Source organism: Mus caroli, chromosome 8, assembly GCF_900094665.2.
Source record: "Mus caroli chromosome 8, CAROLI_EIJ_v1.1, whole genome shotgun sequence".
NCBI classification, from domain to species: Eukaryota; Metazoa; Chordata; class Mammalia; order Rodentia; family Muridae; genus Mus; species Mus caroli.
Window position 1 is genome coordinate 97,729,267 of NC_034577.1, and position 22,570 is coordinate 97,751,836.

Below are 22,570 nucleotides of genomic sequence, written 5' to 3' on the forward strand. Positions count from 1 at the left end.
TGTAACTCCATGTCTCCGTTGGGAGCCTAGCACAGCTAGGCTAGGATTAGAACGACCCTGGAATAGGAAGCTGGGAAGTCTCCTAAGGCTGGCCCCATGCCACCAACTACAGACAGGGGCGGAGGAAGTTGAGGGCCCTGTGGTTCCTTCGCTGCCACCTGCAGGTGCGTCCCCAGCCAATCAGCGGCGCCGGGGGCGGTGCCTGCGGGCTCACCTGGCGGCCGCAGCCTCTGCGCTGCTCACTGGTGTGGGAGCCGCGGCGCGCTACTGAGTTCCCAAGAACTTCTGCTAGACTCCTGCCCGGCCTAACCCGGCCCTGCCCGACCGCACCCGAGCTCAGTGTTTGCTCGGCGTCTGCCCGGCCAGCCATGGGAGCCCGGTGCCGCAGCTTTTCCGCGCTCCTGCTCCTGCTGCAGGTATGTGGAGGGTCCTGACTCGGGCCCCATGACCCGCTTCGCTGTGTTTTTCTGCCGGCTGCGGTCCCGCTTCCCTTCTTCCAAGAAAGTTGGGATCCGGAGGGCCAGATTGCCCTGGGCGCTGCGCGGTGCGGGACTGAGTGCGGTGGAGTGGGAGGGAGGTCCAGACGGGCGCGGAGTGGTCGCCTCTGGCGCAGGTTCCCAGGTGGGGGCGCGCCACGCTGCCGGCTCCCGGGACCCCGGGTTGAGCAGGGTCCCTGTTTGAGACAGAGGAGGCGTGGAGCAGGATGGGGGCCTGCCTGTAGAAGGTGGGGGCCTGAAGTAGCGCGGACGATCCGAGATAAGGGAAGGGATTTTAGTATTATAAAAGCACCTGTCCTGTTAGGGAGGGACCGTAGATTGGGGTACCAGAGAGGAATCTGAGGGTGTGCGTTGAGACCGTTCGCGGTCGAAGGAAAGTGGTGTCCGGAAGAGTCTAGGCGTCTCCAGTGAGATGCAAATGGGGCTAGGAGAGGAAGGTGGACTGGGTTGCCAGGTGGTGGCCCCAGATGTCCCCTCCCCCAAAGGCTCTTGGAGCTTGCCGGCTGGTTTCGGGATGAGCGGATAGCGTCCCTGTGTGCCCCGAGGGGGGTCCTCCCACTAATCCTGGCTCCCGAGGCGAGGGAAGGGTTACTCTTGGTTTCGGTGTGGGCTGCTGGGAACCCCCTCAAGTCACCAGTTTGCTTACTTTTCCTCCATCCCAGGTCTCCTCATGGCTTTGCCAGGAGCCGGAGCCTGAGTCCTGCAGTCCCGGCTTCAGTTCTGAGGTCTACACCTTCCTGGTGCCGGAGAGGCACCTGGAGAGAGGCCACGTCCTGGGCAGAGGTAAGGGAAACTCCGATGGTGTTACTCCGCCGAGTGGGGTCGGGTAGGGAAGGCGCCAAGAAGTTGTGCTACCATGCTGGTAGGGTGGAATGGGCAAAACTCTCCCTTGGAATTTACGGCAGATTTGGGAGTCTTATTTATCGATTGTGGTTGATCAAGGTAGATATGTCTGGCTCTGCTATTTATACGGGGCAGAAATGGGCCAAGGGTATTTAGAGGTCATCGGTATTCCTCCAACTGATTACTGGAGCCGGTCTATCATTTCAGACCGCCAAACCTGCTGGGTAGAGCCAGTTGGACTGCAGTCCCATTTAATGATGAGCAATTGGAGGCTCATAGAGTGACTTCACAGGGTCAGCAGGGCAGGCATTTGAACCGGGATTTGACTCCCACTATTTAGGTACAGTCACTGAGGATCCGGTTCATAATGACTTGTGGTTTTTGTTCATAAGGATAAAAATACTCGATACAGGTGTTGCTTTCCCAAGGAATAGGGTTTTTTTATTTATTGTTTTTTGTTTTCTTTAAGAAAAAAAAGAAAAGGTAGCTCTGACTCATGCATTCAAACACTCAATATATATTGAGGTCTTATTGTGATAATCTAGAATTTTCTTTGTATAACTGTAGGGAATGGCTGGGAGCAAGGCAAGAGGACCAGGTTTTTGTTGATGTTGTTTCTTTTTTAACTATTTTCCCTAGTTTCCAGGTAATTCTTTTGCACCAAAATGACCTCCCCCCTCATGATTTTAGTTGATCCCAAAAGTATGATAAACAAAAAAAACAATAATTTTAAAAGGAGAAGTCACACACAATCTCTTTCTGGGAATAGTTTGACTGAGGTTGTTCTTCCAGCCATAAACCACCTGAAAAATCTACAGCACTCATGATGGTGTCTAAAAGTTTGCTGTGAGCTTTGGAAGTTGGGTCCAGGTTTGGTGGTGCACTTTACAGAGAAATAGCGGCCCGACTGGTTGGTCTTACTTGCTTTTCTGAGACCTGATTGGTTTTGTGGAGCTTTCTTTGGGTCCAGAAAGGCTGCAACCCTGTGGCCCTGAGGTTGGAAAGGTCAGGGATCCTTCAGCCAGTCTCCACGTGATTCTTGCCCAAGGACGAATCCCAGCCTCTGGTAAGGTTGCTGAGAGCAGGGAGCGTCCGGCCTGCCTTCAGTGGCACGTTGGGATGGGCTAGTGAGGCATGAGTGTTCTAGGATGTTTCCAAGGACCGCAGTGAGTGTCTGAGAATAAATAAGTAGACGTCGTGTCACTCAGGGTTGAGCTTGGTGGGCTTGGAAACAGGAATGCTTATATATTAGGGATCCCAGTGCAAGTCCTGGTGGCTTGCTGATGCGTATGTGAGCCTGAGTTAGGGCAGTCTTTGATAGCAGTGCTAAGGATGAGACCTACAGCCTGTTGTTACATGTTAGCCAGGCACCTAACCACCAGTGTGTTGGTTGGGTCGATTTGTTTGTCCCTGTGTGACATGGGCTGGTCAGAAATTCACAATTTGATTTTCCTGCTTCAGATTCCAGTGCTGGGATTCCAGGGTCACCTTGACGCTGACCCGGCTTTAATTTACACCTCTAAGTGCTAGTGTCTGGTCACTCACACCACTGCGTATCAGTGACAAGATCGCTTAAAAACTGATAGTACCACCTGTTCACTCACGCCCCGTGAGGCGAGTGAGTCATTTACCTAAGGTAAAAATGAGAACTTCTGGAGGGTGGACGCCATTCCTGTCCTCAAGGAAATCAGGAGCCTGAAGCATCTGCGACTGGTCCTCCTCTTTTTGGTTTCCTTTTCTCTCAAAGAGAGTGGGGATGAAAACAAAACAAAAGAGAGGGGAGTGTGTGAGCTGCCCCTTCAGTGGTCACACCTGTGACCTGCACTCCTGGAGGTGAAGTGTGTGAGCTGCCGCTGTGGTGGTTCCCACTCGTGATCAGCCCTTGGGAGGCTGAGGCAAGGGGGTTGCTAATAGTTGTAGGTTTGAGGTCAGCCTGGTCTAAGTAGTGGGTTACAGACTAACCTGGGCTACAGAGTGAAATGAGACCTTAAAAAAAAAAAAAAAAAAAGGAAAAAGAGGAAGGAAAGAGAGAGAGAAGGGTGGAAAGAAGGAAGGAAGGGATATGTGTATGCGTTTGGGGAAAACAGGCCATTGTGAAATAGACTGAGGACAGAGGTCTTAATGTAGGGGGAGCTGAGAGTGGCTGGCATAGAAGGAGATAGAGCATGCTCTGCGGGAGGTAGAGAGCCCCCGCTGAGAGCATCCCCCCCCCCAAGGCAGAGAGCCACTTCACCCCGCTGAGAGCACACCCAGTCGGAGGTAGAGAGCCTCGCCCCCTCCGGTGGTTTAGGTGGGAGAAGCACCCTCCACACAGCATCCAGCTTCCTTGCTTCCCGCGGCGGGTTCCAGTTCCCTTTAAGTCTGAGACTCCACCACTGCTCACCCGGGGTCTAATTGCACCAGTGGAGTGTGGGATTGCGCTAGATCAGAGGTATCTTTCCAGAAATTACACACTGCACCCCAGAAAATTGAAAATGAATTGCCTTCATTTAGGAAGGTGGGGACACTCTTTGGACCTTCTGGGGAAACCGAGGATTGTGGCCTTGGCTCCAGGTTCCACTATGCAGGCTTCTGAGAATCTGACACAGGTGGCTTAAAGGTCACAAACAGGCTTTGATGAGCTGTTAGTATCGTCCCGATGCCCTGTAAGCTTGCCTGTAGAATCTCTGGCTTCTAAAATGCAGAATCTTAAAAACTGAAAACCCAAACCCCTCCACTATCCAAGCATATCCTTTAGTTAGGTTGATTTGTTTATTTGTTCTGTTTTTGGTTTTTGTTGTTTGTTTTTGAGATAGGATCTCACTATGTAGCCTTAGCTGGCTTGGACTTCACTATTGTAGACCAGGCTGCCCTTGATTTCACAGAGATCTTTCTGCTTCCTGAGTGCTGGGCAGACACACCAGCTGTGGCTCTTCGGTTTCTATTTCTTGTTTTTGTTTTTTTGAGACAGGGTCCTAGGTAGCTCAGGCTGTTCTGCAACCCTCTATGTAGTAGAGGATGACTGAATTTGTGATCTTTCTGCTCCCACTTTCCTGGGGCTAGGATACAAGTGTGTACCACTATGCTGGTTCTTGCTTGTTTTAAAGCTGATTCACTGTTTTTTGTTTGTTTTTGTTTTTACTTTTATTTAATATGCATGTTTGTGTGTCATTCTTTTTCAGGGGCTAATCTCTGTCCTGTTCTAATTTTAGTTTATGTGCGGCAGAGTGAAGCACTCTAACCCAGGCTAGTGTGGAACTCACTCAGTGTAGCGCAGATTAGCCTTGAATTCATGGTGATCTTCCTGCCTCAGCTTCCTGAGGGCTGGGATTCCCAACAACAATCACCAAGTCCAGTTTAAGTTGTTTCCTTAGAGTTGTTGATTATTATTATTATTATTATTATTATTATTTTAATTTTTAAAGCACAATCTTTCAGGGATCTGGACTACTAGCCTTTGCCTTTCAGAGCTACAGGATTAATACACAAAGTTACATCCATGTGGGGTGCTGGTAAATCCTTTAATTGATGGCTTCCACAGCTTTAGAATGTCTGTAGGACAAACGGGCCTGGTTTTTGGGCCTGGGCTTTGGTTATTTGATGGATTGACCTAGTTCCCAGGCAGCCACCTGTGTGGACTAAATACACCCATTTCTTCTCCGTCCTGAAGGATGTGCTGAAAGCCGCCTTGGACAGTGAGAAGAGCAAACATGGAAGCCTGCTGTAGGATCACCTTACACCGTCAGATACCCACTTCCCACCCCCGGCTTCCTGAGCTTTCTGTAATTACTCATGCCAGTGACTAGGGCTCATGTGGGCCATCCCAGGAAGGAGACTAGTGGCTGCCATTCTGTCCTGGCCTTTGTGTCTCCCTAGGAGTGTAGGTGGTGAGGTCACAGGCTAAGCCAGGCCATTTAAGGAAAGCTGCCTCAGCTCCAGCCCGGCCCTCTCTGCCAGGTGGATATGGAAATCCCGGTTTACTCTCTGGGGCCTTTTATTGGCTGAAATGCTCACCTTGGTATCTGTTACACATTCCCTTCCAAGAGCAGCGCTAGATAAGCCAGGTGTGGAGACAATCAGCTCTTGAAATCTCCCAGAAGCTGCCAAACCCCTAAAATCAGCAAGAGACACCCCTCATAGTCCAGACTCAGCTGTGTTATTCTGCCTCACCCTGATCTCTTTTCAGGGCATAAAGTTTTCCAAGGAGAAGAATGAAGTCAGTATAGCAGGTCATTGAGAAAGTATAGAAAGGCTCAGGTTGAACTTCAGTGTATCTGCTACCAATGTGTCTTTACATAAATAAGTCAGTTTACTACTGCGAGACTCAGTTTACCCATTTGTTGAGTATGGAAAAAATCATATATATTTGCTGTGCTATTTATAGCATCAATGCATATTTGATTCATAAACACCCCGTGCTCGCTGGAGTATGTGCAGAGTAGGCTAGACTCTGGGGCTAAAGCAGTGAGTAAAGCGTATTTGGCTGAACATAAATATGGGAGGGGGGTGGAATGCATGAATGTAAAGAATGCAGGCATAAGTAGGGCCAGTGAGTTGGGTGTGGCGGTGCACCTTGGAGACAGAGCCTGGCAGACCTCTGAGTTCAAGGACAGTCATCAGGGCTCCACAGAGAAATCCTGTCCAAAAAAAAAAAAAAAAAAATCTGTGGGGAAAGGCACCTGCCATCGAGGCTGAAGACCTGAATTTGGTCCACAGGATCCAGGTGGTAGGAAAGAAAGAACTTCCAAGGGTTATTCTCTAACCTCCATACTTATATGTGAGTGTACACTTAAGTAATGTTTGTTTGTTTGTTTTGCTCCTGTTATGTTTTGTTTGGTTTTTAAAGCCAAGTCTGGTGGTTCAGGCACTTAATCATAGCACCCAGAAGGCAGAGTTCAAGGGCAGCCTGGTCTACATAGGAAATTGCAGGCTCTGTAGGCCTATATTGTGAAACCCTGTTTCAAAGGAAGATTAAAGGAAAAAAAGTCTTGAACTCTTCCACACCCTGACCAAAGTCCTATAGTGAAACTCTGGTCCCCTCCCTCATCACTGCTATTGCCTCTATGACCCACATCGTGATAGCCAGGGCAAGACCGTTTGTAAAGATAAATCAGCCTTGTCTGGATAAATAACTCCAGGAAGGAGAAACTGTCGGCTGTAAAGAACCTTAGCAGTTGTATTCCCCAAAACCACCTATATAAGCCTCAAGTACCCCTTCGCCTTTCACAGACACCCCTCCCCTACGGGAGAGTGTCTGTCCTGCACCGTTTGAAATAAACAGTCCTGTCGGTTGAGGTCAGTCTTCGGTCTTTTTTTCTGCTTCCAGTCTCTTACGTTGCTTCAGAAATTTACCGAGAATCACTAAATAAAGCCAGGTGTGATGGTCCACACCTGTATTCCAGGGCTTCAAAGGCTGAGGCAGAAGGATCTCAAGTGTGAGGCTAGCCTGGGCTGCCTGTGGAACCCTGCCCTTTTTTGGGGGGGGGGGGCTTTTAAAAAATGTTTATCATGGTGAAATATAAGGCAGGAGGATTGTTAGAAGGTTAATAAGGACAATCTGATTCTGTAGTGGGGTTCAGGCTATCTAGGGCTACATACTAAACATGGTCTCAACCTTGTTTTAGTAAGAGGAGGAGGAGGAAACAGAAGAAAAGAAAAGTAATTTCTTAGGCACCCAGTAGGCCTGCAAGTCTTGTTTTGAACAAATGAATGGATGCATGAATCAATCTTTGCTGCCTTTCAGGCTCCATTCTGTGTCCCCAGAGCAGCCCCGGCCCAGGAAAGTGAGCAGGGCACAGTAGGTCTGCTGGATTCTCTGATTGTACTTGTGAGGGCTCTGCCTAGCAGTCTCCCTGGAAGCTGAGCCTGGCCTGAGTCTCCTCCTTCTCTCTTCAGAGCTTCTGAGGCCACAGAAGGGACGCATCAAACCCGGATCTAGAAATAAACGATTAGTCTTTTTTAGTGATTTTTTTTCTTCTGTCTTTATTTTTTGAGACTCACTGGGTAGCCTTGGCTGGCCCAGAGCTCCCTAGGTTGGTCAGAGATCCGCCTGCCTCCTGCCTGGGTGTTGATATACAGGGATTCACCACTCTATGCTCTTATGAGCTGGCTTGGAACTCATCATGTGGCTTAGAATGTCTGGGTCCTCTCACTTATACCTCCTAAGTGTTGGAATAACCAGTGTGCACCACCCAAGAGCCCCTAGCTGGGACTCTTGCCAGGCCTGTCTTCTCTAAGCCTTAGTATCCCCATCTCCAAAATGGATATAATCATATGCATACGTATCCTAGGGGCGTGTACCAAATGCTCAGTGAATACTGTAGAGTGCATAGGACCCCCTGCGGGCCAGCGGTAGAAGCCTTTCCCTCTCCATATACCCTTGGTTCTAAAGTTGGTTGAAAGTTCCCCTAAGCTCTCTCCCGCCCAGCAAACCAGTCAAACCAGTTTCCTCATTCCCCCGGCTTCTGTACTAAGCAAACACTGCTTTGCAAACGGTTGACCAGGAGCTTGCCTTTGTTAGAGAAGGAAGTCCAATGGTGTTTTCTTCCTTACAATGCTGGGAGTGGGTTTGCTGTACCTTAGAAAGGTTTCAAACTGGACTGGAAGTATAGGGCCCCAGAGTAGCTGGGGGTTGGGAATTCAGGATGGCCTCAAGTTTGTTGCTCCCCAAACCCTCAGTTTTTCTAGAACTATTTCATAATACACATGCTTAAGGATACCCATTTGTTGACCCATTGCAAAATGCTCTCTGACCCACTTTCTGAGACCGGTTCACCCCCCATGGACAAGAATTGAGTCATCTGGTGCCATTCACAAATACAGATTAACCTCCCTCCCCCAATTTACTGAACCTCAAACTAAAAAAGATCCGCCTGCCTCTGCCTCCCAAGCGCTAGGATTTTAAAGGGCCACGGTACCTACCACACGGATGGACACAACATTCATTTTCCTGACAGACCAGGAGTTAGGTCACAGGTGTTTGACTAGTAAACACCTGGTGCCAGCCAGGGTGTAGGCATCTGGCTATCTACCCTGAGGCCCAAGATCCAAGAGCACCCATGGTCCATGGTGCTAGGGGACCCGGAAATGTAGCCAGTGCATCAGAGATCCAGCCTCTGTTCTCAGGGAGGCTCAGAAACATCTCTGCTTACTGAGACTTCTGCAAGGTATTTGGGAAGAGGGGCCAGCACAACAGGCACGATCAGTTTTACCTGCTGGGCCTTTGTAAGAGGATGTGGCCAGGCACAGTAAAGGAAAGTCTGCCCCAGGCCCTTGGGCCTTTTTATCCACTGGTGAGGGTTTTCTCTTTCTGTTCCCCCCATCCCACCTCCCGGGTTTTCCAGACAGAGTTTCTCTGTGTCCTGGAACTTGCTAGGTAGACCTGGCTGGCCTCGAACTCAGAATGAACAAATGTTTACTTATGGCTGGCACTGAGATTTCCTCTTCACCCTGACTCCTCACCCAGAGCTTCCCCTGAACAGATTTAGATTTCTCTTGGGTAGCCTTCTCAAGATCTTCTGTGGAAAAGGTAGAGATAGTCATGGGGTGTGGCTCTGTGGTCAGGTGAAACCTAATGAGTGTGAGGCCCTGACTTTGATTCCTAGCAGTGAGGAAAAGCAGAAAGAGGAATCTTGCCCAGTTCTCCTCTGCCTGTTACCAGACTCAAGGCTGTCCCATGGAGCCCACTTCCTTTCCTGAGGCTAGGAAAGACATCCCTCCTCCTGTCTGGAAAGACATTTCTGTGCCTCAATCTCATTGATTTTTGTGGTGTTAAAATTCAGTTATTTGGCCGGGCGTGGTGGCGCACGCCTTTAATCCCAGCACTCGGGAGGCAGAGGCAGGTGGATTTCTGAGTTTCTGAGGCCAGCCTGGTCTACAAAGTGAGTGCCAGGACAGCCAGGGCTACACAGAGAAACCCTGTCTCGAAAAACCAAAAAAAAAAAAAAAAAATGCAGTTATTTGCCTTTGAGAGGGCCCCCCTCCCCCCTTTGCCTTTCACAGCCTTTCCCTTCTTTATTGCTATGCAGAGGACCCTAACTCCTAGGCAGGCCCTCTACCCTTGAGATACATCTCCATCCTCTTGCTTTTTAAAAACTTAATTCGAGACAGGGTCTCACTGCTACCCAGGCTGGTTTTGAGCTTACTCTGCAGCCTCCTGCATCAGCCCACCGCCTAGTACGTGAGATGGTGGGCCTGAGACTCAGCCTCTTGACCTTCACATACATCAGATACATGCTATCCAAACAGGCCTGTCTTTTTCAGTTTTCTGGGTCCTGTTGGGGGGTGAGGTGGGGAGGGGAGATCTTCGTTCAGGCATGGAGAGGTGGGAAGGAAACCCATCCACACCTCTAACAAGTGAGTTCCAACTAGGACTTGCTTAGGGCACATAAGGCAGACAGACGTGGGAGATGTGAACGGCGGGGAGGGCATGATGCTTAGATGCTACCACGAGGACCTGATGTGGTTGGTGTGCCTGAAGATGAACCTGTTCCCCATGAGCCAGCTCATAAATGGGGACCAGCACCGGCCCCTGTGGGATAATTGGCCTCGTCCTAGATAATAATTACTTAGCTTTGTAATTAGGAGAGCTTGTAAGAAGCCGAAAGTGTTTCGGATTTATTTTACCTGGACAAGTTCAAGACTAAACTAACACCTGTTCCTGTGGTTTGGCATGCAGAGCCATCTGTTTCCAAAGGAGATCCTGCAGCAGCTTTTTTTGGGGTTTCCTCCCTGTTCCTTCCCTTCTCTCCCCACATCACCTTTGCTCCGTCCAGTGGTCAGTGTGTGTGTGTCTGTGTGTGTGTTTTAACGAGACAGGGTCTCATTATGTAGCCTTGGGCCTGGAACTCACTATGTAGATGTGGCTGGCTTCAAACTCAGGCATATTTATCCACTTGCCTCTGCCTCTCAAGTTCTGAGATTAAAGGGATGTGCTACTATGCCTGGCCAGAGTGATAATTTCCTTAAAAAATTAAGTTAGGAAGTACTCATCCTGTTTAAAGTTGCCTGGGATTCCCTGTTTGACACTGAATAAAAATCCTGCCCATGACTTCCAAGGCTCTGGGTCCGCCGCCCCACTCCCCACATGTACTTCTTCAGATGCTTTGCTTCCTGATTGTACTCAGAATACCATGGCAGCTCAGGCTGAGGCTGGTTTTGAACTCTTAATACTCCTGTCCCGGAGTAGTAGCATCTCAGGTGTGTACAATCACACTCTATGTATTACTTGTTTGTGATGTCTGTACCACTCACCCGTGTCCTTCAAAGCTTTGCTAAGATGTTGCCTGTGCAATGAGGACCTTCTCTTTTTGCTTTATTTTTCTGTAGCCCCCCCACCTCCCCGTTTTTTGGGTGGTTTTGGTAGGGATGAGACACCGGGGCCTTATGCAGGCTATGCAAGTACCCTATTTATTGCTGATCCACATCCCAGCCTTTCTGGTATTTTCCACCATTGAACCTGTCATGTGGTTTGTGTATTTCCTCAGTTCATAGTCGTCTTCCATAAAAACATCAATTTGAGGAGGTTAGGGTGTTCTGTGTTTGTTGGTTCTTGAGCTGTACTTCAGGCCGTAACAAGTTCTTAGACCTCATCTGTTGTATGAGTGAATGGAGGAGTGAGAGGTCCAGAAGGTAAATATGGCTCTGTACAGTTCTTTTTAGAAGCTGTGCTGTGGGTTTTGTTTTTTTCTAAGATAAAATGGGGTCCGGTGACATGGCTCAGAGTAAATGTAAATGTTGTACCTCTTGGCATCCTGAGTTTTATTTTTCCAGAACCCATTTATCCTGTGGCTTCCAGAGGTGCACCATACCCCCTGTACCGCCTCCCCCCCCCCCCCCCCACACACACACCAAACTAGCAAACAGAGATACAGTGGGCTCTCAGCATGTGAGCCCATGAGGAAGGGATGCTATGTTCTCAGGCCCGGTGTTTCTTCTTGGCACCCCCTGGTTTCTCTGAGCCCTGCACAGCTACAGTGTAACCTTACCTAATTGTCTTGTTACAAAGAACTTTGCTGCCCAGAGTCTAAAGGTCAGATGAGTCTCTTGGGCCTCACACTTCTCGGTGTAAGGAAGCACCCGATGGAAATCTCAAGGTACACCCGACACCCGTTTGCCTTTCCCTTGTCAGGCAGCGCATTCCTGAAGCAGGCTCTCTCAGCTCTGCCCTCTTAACCTTCATCCTGCAGCCCATTAATTGTTCAAGACCTTCTAATTCTTGGCAGGTCTGAGCATCTTGGAAGGAGCTAGAAGAGAGATGTAGAAAGCTCAAAGACAAAAATGCAAAGCTACCCCCATCAGATACCAGCTCTTGGGTCTAAGACCCATCCAGTTGACCAGTCAATATCCATTGATAGTGGAGTTCTACATCCATATGGAAGATGCACCATTCTGATTCATGGACAGAAGTGCCAAATCAAAATACAGGACATTACATCTTTTTGAGACAAGGTCTTATCATGTAGCCTTTGTAGACTGGCTATGTAGACCATGCCTTGTCAGCCTTTGCCATATCTTCAAATTTCCCCTTTTCTTTAGCAGACATGGTCTCCCACCTCTCTGAGCACTTCTTGGAGAATTCTGAGAAGTTGACAGAAGCATCCGGGTGCTTCTTCTTGTGCTCCTCCCGGCAGGTTTGCACAAAGAATTCATATGAGGACATTTTGCCTCTCGGCTTCTTAGGATCTCCTTTGCCCATGTTTAGTTGATTTTCCTCCTTGAGGCACAGAGTCGCCCAGTGCCCGTCCAGCTCACGCTTGCCCTGGCGCTGTCTCTATGGAACTCCTCTATTTTCTGAGATTGGATTTTTCTGTGTAGCCCTGGCTGTCCTGGGACTTACTTTGTAGACCAGGCTGACCTTGAACTCAGAGATCCACCTGCCTCTGCCTCTGGAGCTCGGGTTAAAAGTAGACTCCACCAGCCATAGGTTTAAACCCAGTATGGGTTTAAAAACATGGAACCCATTGGGCCTTGCATAAAGTTAGATTGGGTCCTCTGGGTGCTGACCTCCTACGCTTTCAAGCACTTATTGGTAGCATTCACTGAACAAGCCTGAGGGCGGGGAACAGCCCTGGCGTCTTTCAAAGGGTATCCGGTTCAAACCAGAATCGAATGCTCTTTTCCTAGCCACCCCACCTCTTGGCTTGTTGCCTAAGGAAAATGGCTCTAGCCTGGTTCCCCAGTGTTCTCATGGCAGTCTGAGGAGATTGTCCATTTCTGTCACAACCTCTTGGGCGCTGCCCTTGGTGACCTGTTGCTGATGTGGAAACCAGCAAGACTTGAGATTGCAGACCTCCTCCCCCACAGGTTTCTCACAATGCCCGAGTGGGAGTGTTTGAAAAGGGAACAAGCTGACCAACCTGTTTGTGGGAAAGTCGTGGCTTTCCTATCAGAAAACGTCACTCACTGAGTCAGGAGTGGGACATACCTGGGTACATTAACAGGTGGGCAGGGTCCTGAGTCATAGAGAGGTCTCACCTGGGAAGGTTTCTCTTTCAAGAGTGAATCAACCATGACATCACCCATCTGGATCTACACCCTTTCAAGCCGTCTCTCTCCTTAGCAAACAGGACTCTGAAAGGAATAATAAGGTGAAAGCAAACTGGAAATAGGACAGAACAGACAAAGGGAAAAAGTTAAAGAGAAAGCTTAAGAGACGCAGACACAGAGACACACAAGTTTACATGCAAACAGGAGGTCAGTAAAAACACAAAACCGGAAGCCGTAATATATGTAAATGACCTGTAAGATTAGAAACAAATGTCCTGGCACAACATTATGGGACAACTTTCCAAGCTGCTGTTGAGTTTGTTTTGTGTTGGCCGGCATGGGCCCTTAAACTGAGTGGTTTGTTTCTCCATGGAGACACACTTAGAGAGAACTAATTTTTCATTTGCAAGTGGTTCGAGATAGCTTCTGGGTTAGGGGTGGGGCCGTGTGTCCACTTTACTCAGCTCTAATGTCCCCCGTTTGGTGCAGACCCCTGCAGACCCTATGCGTCCTGCCACAGTCTCTGAGTTCATGCATGCATTGTTCAAATTGTGTTTCCTTGATGTCCTCCAGTCTCCTCTTTGCTAGGCTCCCTGGGGCCCCCAAGGTGAGGGATTTGGCAGAGGTATTCCATTTAGGGTTGATTGTTCCAAGGTCCCTCACTCGACGTGTATTTGTCCCTTTTCCCTGGCTTCCTGCTCAGGAGTTCTGCAGACATGGCTGGTGTTTAGTAGCTTCTTGGTGAAGTTCAGGTAGCCAGTTTCATGACCACCCAGCTCCCAGGCCTGACTAAACCCGTGGAGAAAGCCCATAAAATAAAGGGAGTGAACTTCTAATCTACATCTGAAAGGAGACCCCCTGTCTACATCCACCTGTTTGTTACCCTAGCCATCGAGGAGACTGAGGCAGAAGGATCTAGCCTGGAAGTTTAGGGTGAGTCTGGGCAGCATTAGGAGACTATCTCACAGTGAAGAAGGAAGGCGCTCACTCACACCCTTGGTGCACCTCACAGGTCTCTGGGCTCAGATTGGAGTCTTTGGTTTTGAAATTTCCTCTTCGGCCGCCTCAGCTGGTTTCTCTTCTGGAGTCTGTTCTGCCTTCTCCCCTTTCCCCTCTTCTCTTGCTAATCCTTTCGCTTGAACAATAGGAGTCCTTAAAACCTGGGAGGGAAGTAAATACCTTTCAGATGAGATCCTGTCTTAAGGTGGGGGGGGGGCACCCTAGGGACCGGGTCACCAAGTGTCAGGTTAAACAGCAGATGTCAAGATGACTCCTGAGTGCTTGCTCTTTCTTCAGTTGGTGAAATTACAGCAGCAACATAGAAGGACAGTCAGCAGGGAGGGAGGAGCGGGCTTGGGTGGCCTGGACCCTCCTTGCCATTGGACCTCAGTAAATTGCTTATCCGTCTGTCCCTTTACCTGTGAAAGGAGATAGGGAGCCAGTGACCTAACATTCATTCACCTCTGCTTTCAGTGCCTGGTGCTTAAGCCTATGGAGGGGTTTGTTTTGGTTTTTGTTGTTGCGTTGTTGCTGTTTTTGAGAGAGGGTCTCTATAGCTCAGGCAGGCCTTAGAATGATGATGTAACCCAGTTGGCCTCCAACTTGAGATGATCCTCATGTCCCCAGCAGCACTGGCATTACAGGTGCAGTCTGCTTTGTCTGTAGATCTGGTGATAGGAGTCTGATTTAGAAACGTCCTTGTTCTCCTCTTCCCATATCCTCCTGAACTATAGGAATACCCAAGTGCACAAGTACAGATGCCCGAGGAGGCCCTGAGACAACCCCCCCTCCCTAGCTGCGAGCCTTCTCCGGTAGTGCTGGGAATCAAACTGGAGTTCTCTGCATTAACCACTGCGCCATCTCTCCAGCCCCCTCTAGTTCTTTAGTTTGTACATAAATTAGCAAGTTCAGGGAATGCAGAAGAACTGGCCAGGGATCAGAGCCAGACTCGAAACATTTTCACCAAACAATAGCTACAGTGTTCATGGCATGCCTCCATTGAATACTAAACTAGCTGTTGATGTGTGACTTTGAGATAATTCCATTTCCAAATGATATATAGTGGAAGCTTGTAAAAGCTGCTTACCATCCCAGGGTCCCCAGTCGAGATCTACATGATAAAGCTACTCTCAACCCAGCCTACATTCCCCCTCCCTGTGCTCAGCCGCACCTGAGGTTGTTCACTTTCAAGCTCCCAGGAAGGAACCTGAGCGCTCCCTGCCTCCTTGCAGTCCGTTTCTATCTCTGGTCCTTTGGGTACTTGGAGCCTCAAGCTCCAAACTGCTAAAGAAACCTGTAACAGAGGGCATTACTTACTGCCCGCTTTGTGCTCCCTTGAAATCTGGTCACCTGGAGGTGGAAGTGGGCAGTGCTTCCGCTTTCTCGCGGCTCCTTTTAATCACTATTTTTTTTTTCTTTTCTTTTCCAAATTACTACCTAGGAGTTTTCTTGTAATCACTTCGGTGGGAGTGGGAGGGGGAGTGGAGGCAGTTAACTCTGTGAGTGCCAAGGACAGTTGTAGGACAGCGGTAGTGATGGAGGGGAGGGTGCACACGGTGAGGGAGCGGCGTGGAGTTACATAGCTGGCAACAATGGGGAGAGACCATGCTCGCCGCACCACCACAGACGCTTTACATGAGCAACTATTTTGTCTTCTGTAGATGTTTTCCAAACCTTAAACTCTGTAAGTCTGAAACTGGGAGGGGAACCTCTCCACCAAAATCTAAATATGGATCAGAGATAAGGAAACTTCCATAGACTCCAGCTCCCTCCCTGAATCAGTGGCCTCTGTAACCAACTCCACGTGACTCTAGTGGACAACTTGCTGGTGTTTTTTTTTTTTTTTCCCATTTCATCTTTTAAATGGAGTTTTCCATGAATAAGAATATAAAACTGCGGGGGCTGGTGAGATGGCTCAGCAGGTAAAAGCACCCAACTGTTCTTCCAGAGGTCCTGAGTTCAAATCCCAGCAACCACTTGGTGGCTCACAACCATCCTTAACGAGATCTGACTCCCTCTTCTAGAGTGTCTGAAGAAAGCTAAAGTGTACTTACATATAATAAATAAACAAATCTTAAAAAAAAAAAGAATATAAAACTGCTTCCTTCCCAACAGGCCTTGAACAGTTTTGTCTGTGGGAACAGCTTCCCATAGGAAAAGTGCTTTTGCTACTTCCGACCATCACACACTCCTCCACTGCACCCCGTGAGGGCCTCCCGGGAGTTTTATGTTGGTCACAAGCCTCCCCATGTCCCAAGGGGGTCTGGAGAGGGATCTGAGGTGGTGGAAAGTGCTGGGGTGCCAAGTTATCAGACAATGGGCACATTGAGAATGCAGGTGGGGCCAGGCCTGTGTGGGCTGGAGCAGCTGTCGGAGCCTCAGGGGGTGCAGCAGGCTCTGCTCATGCGCAGAGAGGGAAGAGGCAGTCTCTGTGCTAGCTGAGAGGGGAGGGCCACAGTAAGCCAAGGAGGGGGGTGACCCCCCCCACAAGATTCCAGAGCAATGGGATGTTTGAACGATGACTCACATGAGAGAGGTGGGGTCTGTGAGCAAACTTCCTGTTGGAAGCTTGTTCTTGGTTCCTGACTGTCCTTCCCAGGTCATAGAGACTGTCTGCAATAGGGCTGGGGCCTGTTAGGATGCCATCGAGGTGGGAAATCCTGGAAAGCTGGAGTAGCCAGCAGGCCCTCTTCCCTCTCCTTGCCCCAGGCTAGCTGGAAACCCCCGAGGAGGAAGGGTGTGTTGTTCCCTATCTCATGGAGAGGCTTGCATGGTCAGACCAGGCCTGGTGCGACCTCTGGGGCTGCTCTGTGACTGCCCTGAGTGATTGCGCAACACTTCCTTCTCCCTCCCAGCCCTCCCCTTCCATCAGCTTCTAGATTCTTCTAGGAGCCCATCTCAGCAAATGGCAGCATCCTCGCTTAGCAGACATCTTGTTTGTTTGTTCATTCATTCTGGGCCTGAAGATGGAGAGCTGTGGTAGGGGAGAGCTCAGAGGCTGGGGGCAGCCTTAAGGGCACAGCCAGGATGGAGCCTCTGAGCAAAGGGCAGTGTGTGTGGAGTCAGGTAGGTGGTGGGCAGCAGGAGACAGGAGGAGCACAGAGGTAGGTGGCACTGTACAGAGGCCCTGGCACCATTTTGTGACAAGGACTCTTAGACCCCTCTAGCCTGATCCCCACCCCCACCCCCATTACAAGCAGTAGGGTCTTAATAGCTAATGGTTTGGACACCAGCCTCTGACTGCTCCGGTTCCCAGCTGGTCAGAGCCCTTGTTCTCCTTTGGGTTCTGATCCAGGTGGCACAGGGTGGGGGCCCTGATTCACATTCCTGATAGTGCCGCTAGGTTCCCTGCCACCAGCTGGCACATTCTGTCTTCCTTTCCAGCAGGTACTTACTTGGCTGGGCTTCCTGCCCAGCTGCTAGACCTGTTAGGTCAGCTCATTGGATGCTTCCTCCAGGAAGCCTTCTCTGATCTCCATTCTCTTGGCTTCTTCCCAAGAGCAGAAGTTCTCTGGCTTCTCCTGTTTCCCTAGAGTAGCACCTGGTGTCTCAAGTACTGGCTAAGCAGTTAGGAGAGGTGTGAACTGGGCCTCAGGGACCCCAGAGACAGGAGGGGAGGTCATTACAGGAAAGTCAGATTCTTTTTTTTTTTAATTTTTAATATTTTTTATTACATATTTTCCTCAATTACATTTCCAATGCTATCCCAAAAGTCCCCCATACCGCCCCCCACTTCCCTACCCACCCATTCCCATTCGTTTGGCCCTGGCATTCCCCTATATTGGGGCATATAAAGTTTGCAAGTCCAATGGGCCTCTCTTTCCANTGATGGCCGACTAGGCCATCTTTCGATACATATGCAGCTAGAGACAAGAGCTCCGGGGTACTGGTTAGTTCATCATGTTGTTCCAACTATAGGGTTGCAGATCCCTTTAGCTCCTTGGGTACTTTCTCTAGCTTCTCCATTGGGAGCTCTGTGATACTCCAATAGCTGACTGTGAGCATCCACTCCTGTGTTTGCTAGGCCCCGGCATAGTCTCACAAGAGACAGCTATATTTGGGTCCTTTCAGCAAAATCTTGCTAGTGTATGCAATGGTGTCAGCGTTTAGAAGCTGATTATGGGATGGATCCCTGGATATGGCAGTCTCTAGATGGTCCATCCTTTCATCACAGCTCGAAACTTTGTCTCTGTAACTCCTTCCATGGGTGTTTTGTTCCCAATTCTAAGAAGGGGCATATTGTCCACCTTTTGGTCTTCATTCTTCTTGAGTTTCATGCGTTTAGCAAATTGTATCTTATATCTTGGGTATCCTAAGTTTTGGGCTAATATCCACTTATCAGTGAATACATATTGTGTGAGTTCCTTTGTGATTGTGTTACCTCACTCAAGATGATGCCCTCCAGGTCCATCCATTTGGCTAGGAATTTCATAAATTCATTCTTTTTAATAGCTGAGTAGTACTCCATTGTGTAAATGTACCATAATTTCTGTATCCATTCCTCTGTTGAGGGACATCGGAAAGTCAGATTCTTTTCCCGGTTTTGTTCTAACCATCGTGTGTGTGCGCGTGTGTGTGCGCACACACGTGCACATGGCTGATGCCCTCTTTCTGGCCACTCTTTATTTATTTGTAATATTTATTTATTTATTTATTTTGGTTTTTTTGAGACAGGGTTTCTCTGTATAGCCCTGGCTATCCTGAAACCCACTTTGTAGACCAGGCTGGCCTTGAACTCAGAAATCCACCTGCCTCTGCCTCCCAAGTGCTGGGATTAAAGGCATGCACCACCACCGCTCGGCTTGTGTTCACTCTTAAGTGTACCCAACAGCCCATCCTGCGCCAGCCCAGAGAGTCTGCAGAGTCCCCCGTGAAAATGTGGGCAACCTGTTCCTCCTGGCATCAGGTGGGGAGGAGGAGAGGCAGGTTATGCAGAATATATCAATAGGTCCAATGCGGAGGAGACAAAGGATCGAGATGAGACCGGGGCTGGGGTCCCCACGTCCAATTCCTTTATTGCTGCAGTCCTTTCTGCCCCTTTCCAAAGGGAGACTAAGGTTTAGAAAGGCAGGCTAGGGTAGTGGGTGGAAGGGTGAGGTGAACCTACAGGGGATTCTAAGGAGCCAGATGACTGGGGAAAGGGAGTCAGCCTCTAATCCTCTTGTCTGTAGAAATGCTGAGTAGTTAATCAGCAATTGTTAAAGGGCTTTCCGCCGAATTCTGGGGAAAGCCTTTACTTTGAATGAGCTGCGAGTCTCTTCAGTGCTGGGAATGAGTCTAGAGCCACCTGTCTCCTAGGCAAACACTTTACTGCTAAACTACTAAGCTCTGCCCCCCCACACTCCAGGTTAGCCTTTACATCTGTATCTGTCTGCCTCTGTTGGGATTTCAGGTGTGCGCCACCCCCTGTGGCTCTTCCGTGTGCTTCTACACTAGGTGGTAACTAAGGAAAATTCCATTCCTAGGGGCTCTCTGACTTAAATATTTGGGATGAGGTCTGTCTAGGACTGGGCATTTTAACTTCACTTATTTTTATAGCCCTGAGGGTGGATATGGGGCCTCTTGTAGGCTAGGTAGGTTTCCTACATCCTAGGACTCTTCCTTTTTTCTCCCCTTTTGTTTCTTTTTCTTTCAACAGGGTCTTTACTAGCCTTGGGCAGTCTGGAACTCACTGTGTAGACTAGGATAGCCTCAAACTCCTAACGGTCTGCCTGCCTCTCTACCTCTTGAACTGGGGCTTTGGACTGACTTTTTGGTCCAACTATAAGGATCATCTGGACCAGAACGCAAGCTCTCAAGCCTACGCTAGGGAGTGCCTCACCCAGAAAGCTTAAAAGTGTAGACTCCCGCTGGATGTGGTGGCTCAGGCCTTTGATCCCAGTACTCAGGAGGCAGAAGCAGGTAGATCTCTGTGAGTTCCAGAACAGCCATGGCTACATAGAGAGACATTGTTTGCCCCAAAAGCACAGACCCTGACGGGCCTGTCCATCTTAAAGAACAGAGGCCAGAGACCTGTTGGTAGTTGAAGGTTTGATGGTTTATTTAGAAACTCTTCCTGATGGTTCTTGACTTGGGGAGTGAGGAGTGTAGACAAGGTGTGTGTGTGTGTGTGTGTGTGTGTGCGCGAGCCAATGTGTAAATGTGTCTGTCTGCCTTGGATCAGATCAGGTGGTCTTCGGTGCTTCGAGCATGTGTATTATTCTCAGACATGTCTATGCATGCATGCATGCCTGTGTGTCCTTGAACCTGAGACTGGGAGCCTTCTCTAGCTGCATTCTCCCTCATTCATTGAGGTCTCTCAATTGAGTACAGAGCTCTCAGCTTGTCCCAGAGGTTCCCTATCCCTTCCTGAGGTGTTTCCATCCCTGTTCAGCACTAAACTCCAGTCCTCATGATTACACAGCAAGCACACACACACACACATTTGCTTCAAGTGTGCTATGTAGCCAAGGATAACACTGAACTCTGAATTCCCCTGTATCTGTTTATGGGCACACATTCCCCCCCCCACCCCCCTGGGATATAAATTCTCCTTGAGAAGTGTTGATTCACCCCTGAAGAAGAATCAGGTCTAAAGTGGGGATGAATCTCAGGGTCCTTCCAGGTAGAGATGTAGGGCAACAATGACAGCACACTGTACCCTCCTCCTCCCTGTCTTTCTCCCGCTTCTTTTTTCTTTTTGAGCTCTGAGTGACTGGAAGTCACATAGATTGGCTGGTTCTGATCTTGTGCCTTTGCTTCCCGGGTGCTGAGATTCGTGTGTTCTGAAGAACAGATTTAAGTAGGCAAGCAGGCTATGTAAGATGTGTGACAGAATTCCAGAGTTCTTAGAGAAGAGGCTGGATGGCCAAGGGACACTGGCTCTGTCCATCCAGCCTTCAGTCTGCCTTTGCTTCTCCCTGGGAGAGTGGCTTGATTAATCCACACCAGTGGGTGACTACAAATTAACTCGCTTGACCTTGGACTGTTCCATCCATAAACACAGCTCCCTAGTTTGTGAGTTGCCCAGCCCAGTGTTAAAAATCTACGGTGAACTAAGCCCTGGGAGAAGCCAGTGTGAAACTCAAACTGAGCAGAGACCAGATCCAACATGGAGATAAGACAGCTACAGTTTCACTTTTGGGCAGGGCCAAGAATTTCAGGACTTTCTTTACTACAGATGGGGCGTTAATTTGCTTTTCTATGGGTGTGTGTGTGTGTGTATGTATGTGTGCTGATTTAGTTTATGATTCATTGATTTGGGGGTTTGATAGCAGGTCTAGGGAACACATAATGCGTTACAGATATTTGATTTTAAATGTATTCCTGGTACTTTGTGTGTGGGGGGGTTGTTTATTGTTTTGAGAAGGTTTTTCTTTGTCCCGGCTGTCCTAGAACTCATGCTATAGACCAGACTGTCCTCAAACTTAAGATTTGCCTGCTTCTGTTTCCTGAGTTTTAGAATTAAAGGCCACCACTGCCAAGTTGTTTGCCTGGTATTTTAGAAAGGGCAATTAGTCATGAGCCTGAGGGTTTTTCACATTTATTTGTTTTGCTTGTAACAAGTTAACCAATGACAGGTTTACTTTAGTTCTCTCTGTCTCTGTCTTTGTGTCTCTGTCTCTTATCTTTCCTTGACAGGGGGTCACATGTAGCTTGGGTTGACCCCAAACTCACTATTTTAGCCACCAGGGCCTTTAGCACCTGGTCTTCTGACTGTAAGTCCTGAGTGCTGGGGTCACAGGTCTAACCTTCTCATTGCGGAAACTTTGGCCTCTATCTCTGGTCATCAGTACTGATCTGGAGATCTCTGAGATACTATTACTGTGGAAGGCCATTTGATTCTCTTGTGATAGAGCCTGATGAGCCACACCAGAGAATGGCCCCTATTAGGCTCATTCACTGGAATGCTTACTCACTGGGGAGTGGCACCATTTGAAAGGATTAGAAGGATTAGGGGTGTGGCCTTGTTGGGGGAAGTATGTCACTGGAGGTGGGCTTTGAGGTTTCAAAAGCCCATGTCAAGACCAGTGTGTGTGTGTCTGTCTGTCTGTCTCTTTGGATCAGGTTGTAGCTCTCAGCTACTGCTCCAGCACCATTTGAGCCACCATGATGATAATGGGCCAAACTTTTGAAACTGTTAGACAAGTTCCCAGTTAAACATTTTTTGGATATGAGTTCCTTAAGTCACGTGCCTCTTCAGCAATAGAACAGTGATATCAGACAACAAGCAGCGTGCTGGAAAAGTGAGAAATTTAGAATTTTTCCCAGCAGTGGGAATTTCCTGTGTCCTGATGCCGATGCTCTCTTTTCAAGACTAAACTGAGAGCTTTGCTCCTTTGCTGCTTCCCTCCTTCCATGCTTACCTGCTCCAGTGAAGAATTTGTTGACATCCTTATCTCAGGCACAAGGGGGAAAACAAAGGGAAAATAAAGATAAGAGGAGGACGGCTGAGTGGCAAAGTGAGTGCCATATAGCTTAGAACTCTGCAGAAAGCAGACCACAAATTTGCCTCTGTTCCTGCCAGGCAAAATAAAGAGGGAAATTTGATCAGCCTCCTGCTGGGCTTCAGTGTGCTGGGCATTAGTGGGGTGCCTGGCTCCTCTAGAGAGCTCTTGCTTCATTGTAGTTCCCACCACTCTACTGTGCCAGACTTCCCATTTGCAATTGTCTTTACTAGATAACCAACTAATGCTTGGGTGGACAACATTGCACAATAGAGGGCAGAGATTTCAGTCATGTGTGTCACCACCTACACAGTTCCATGAGGAGCATTTTTGCATCTT

General features: G+C 48.8%; 1 protein-coding gene across 1 annotated transcript in view; it reads left to right on the plus strand.

Moving 5' to 3' along the window:
* The first annotated feature begins 229 nt into the window (after positions 1-229).
* Cdh1 (cadherin 1) overlaps positions 230-22,570 on the plus strand; it is a 68,944-nt gene continuing 46,603 nt past the window's right edge. The window contains exons 1-2 of the mRNA XM_021170407.1: positions 230-416; positions 1,160-1,280. Coding sequence (XP_021026066.1) covers positions 369-416; positions 1,160-1,280 — 169 coding nt within the window. The 5' untranslated portion in view covers positions 230-368. The remainder of the gene's footprint in view (positions 417-1,159; positions 1,281-22,570) is intronic.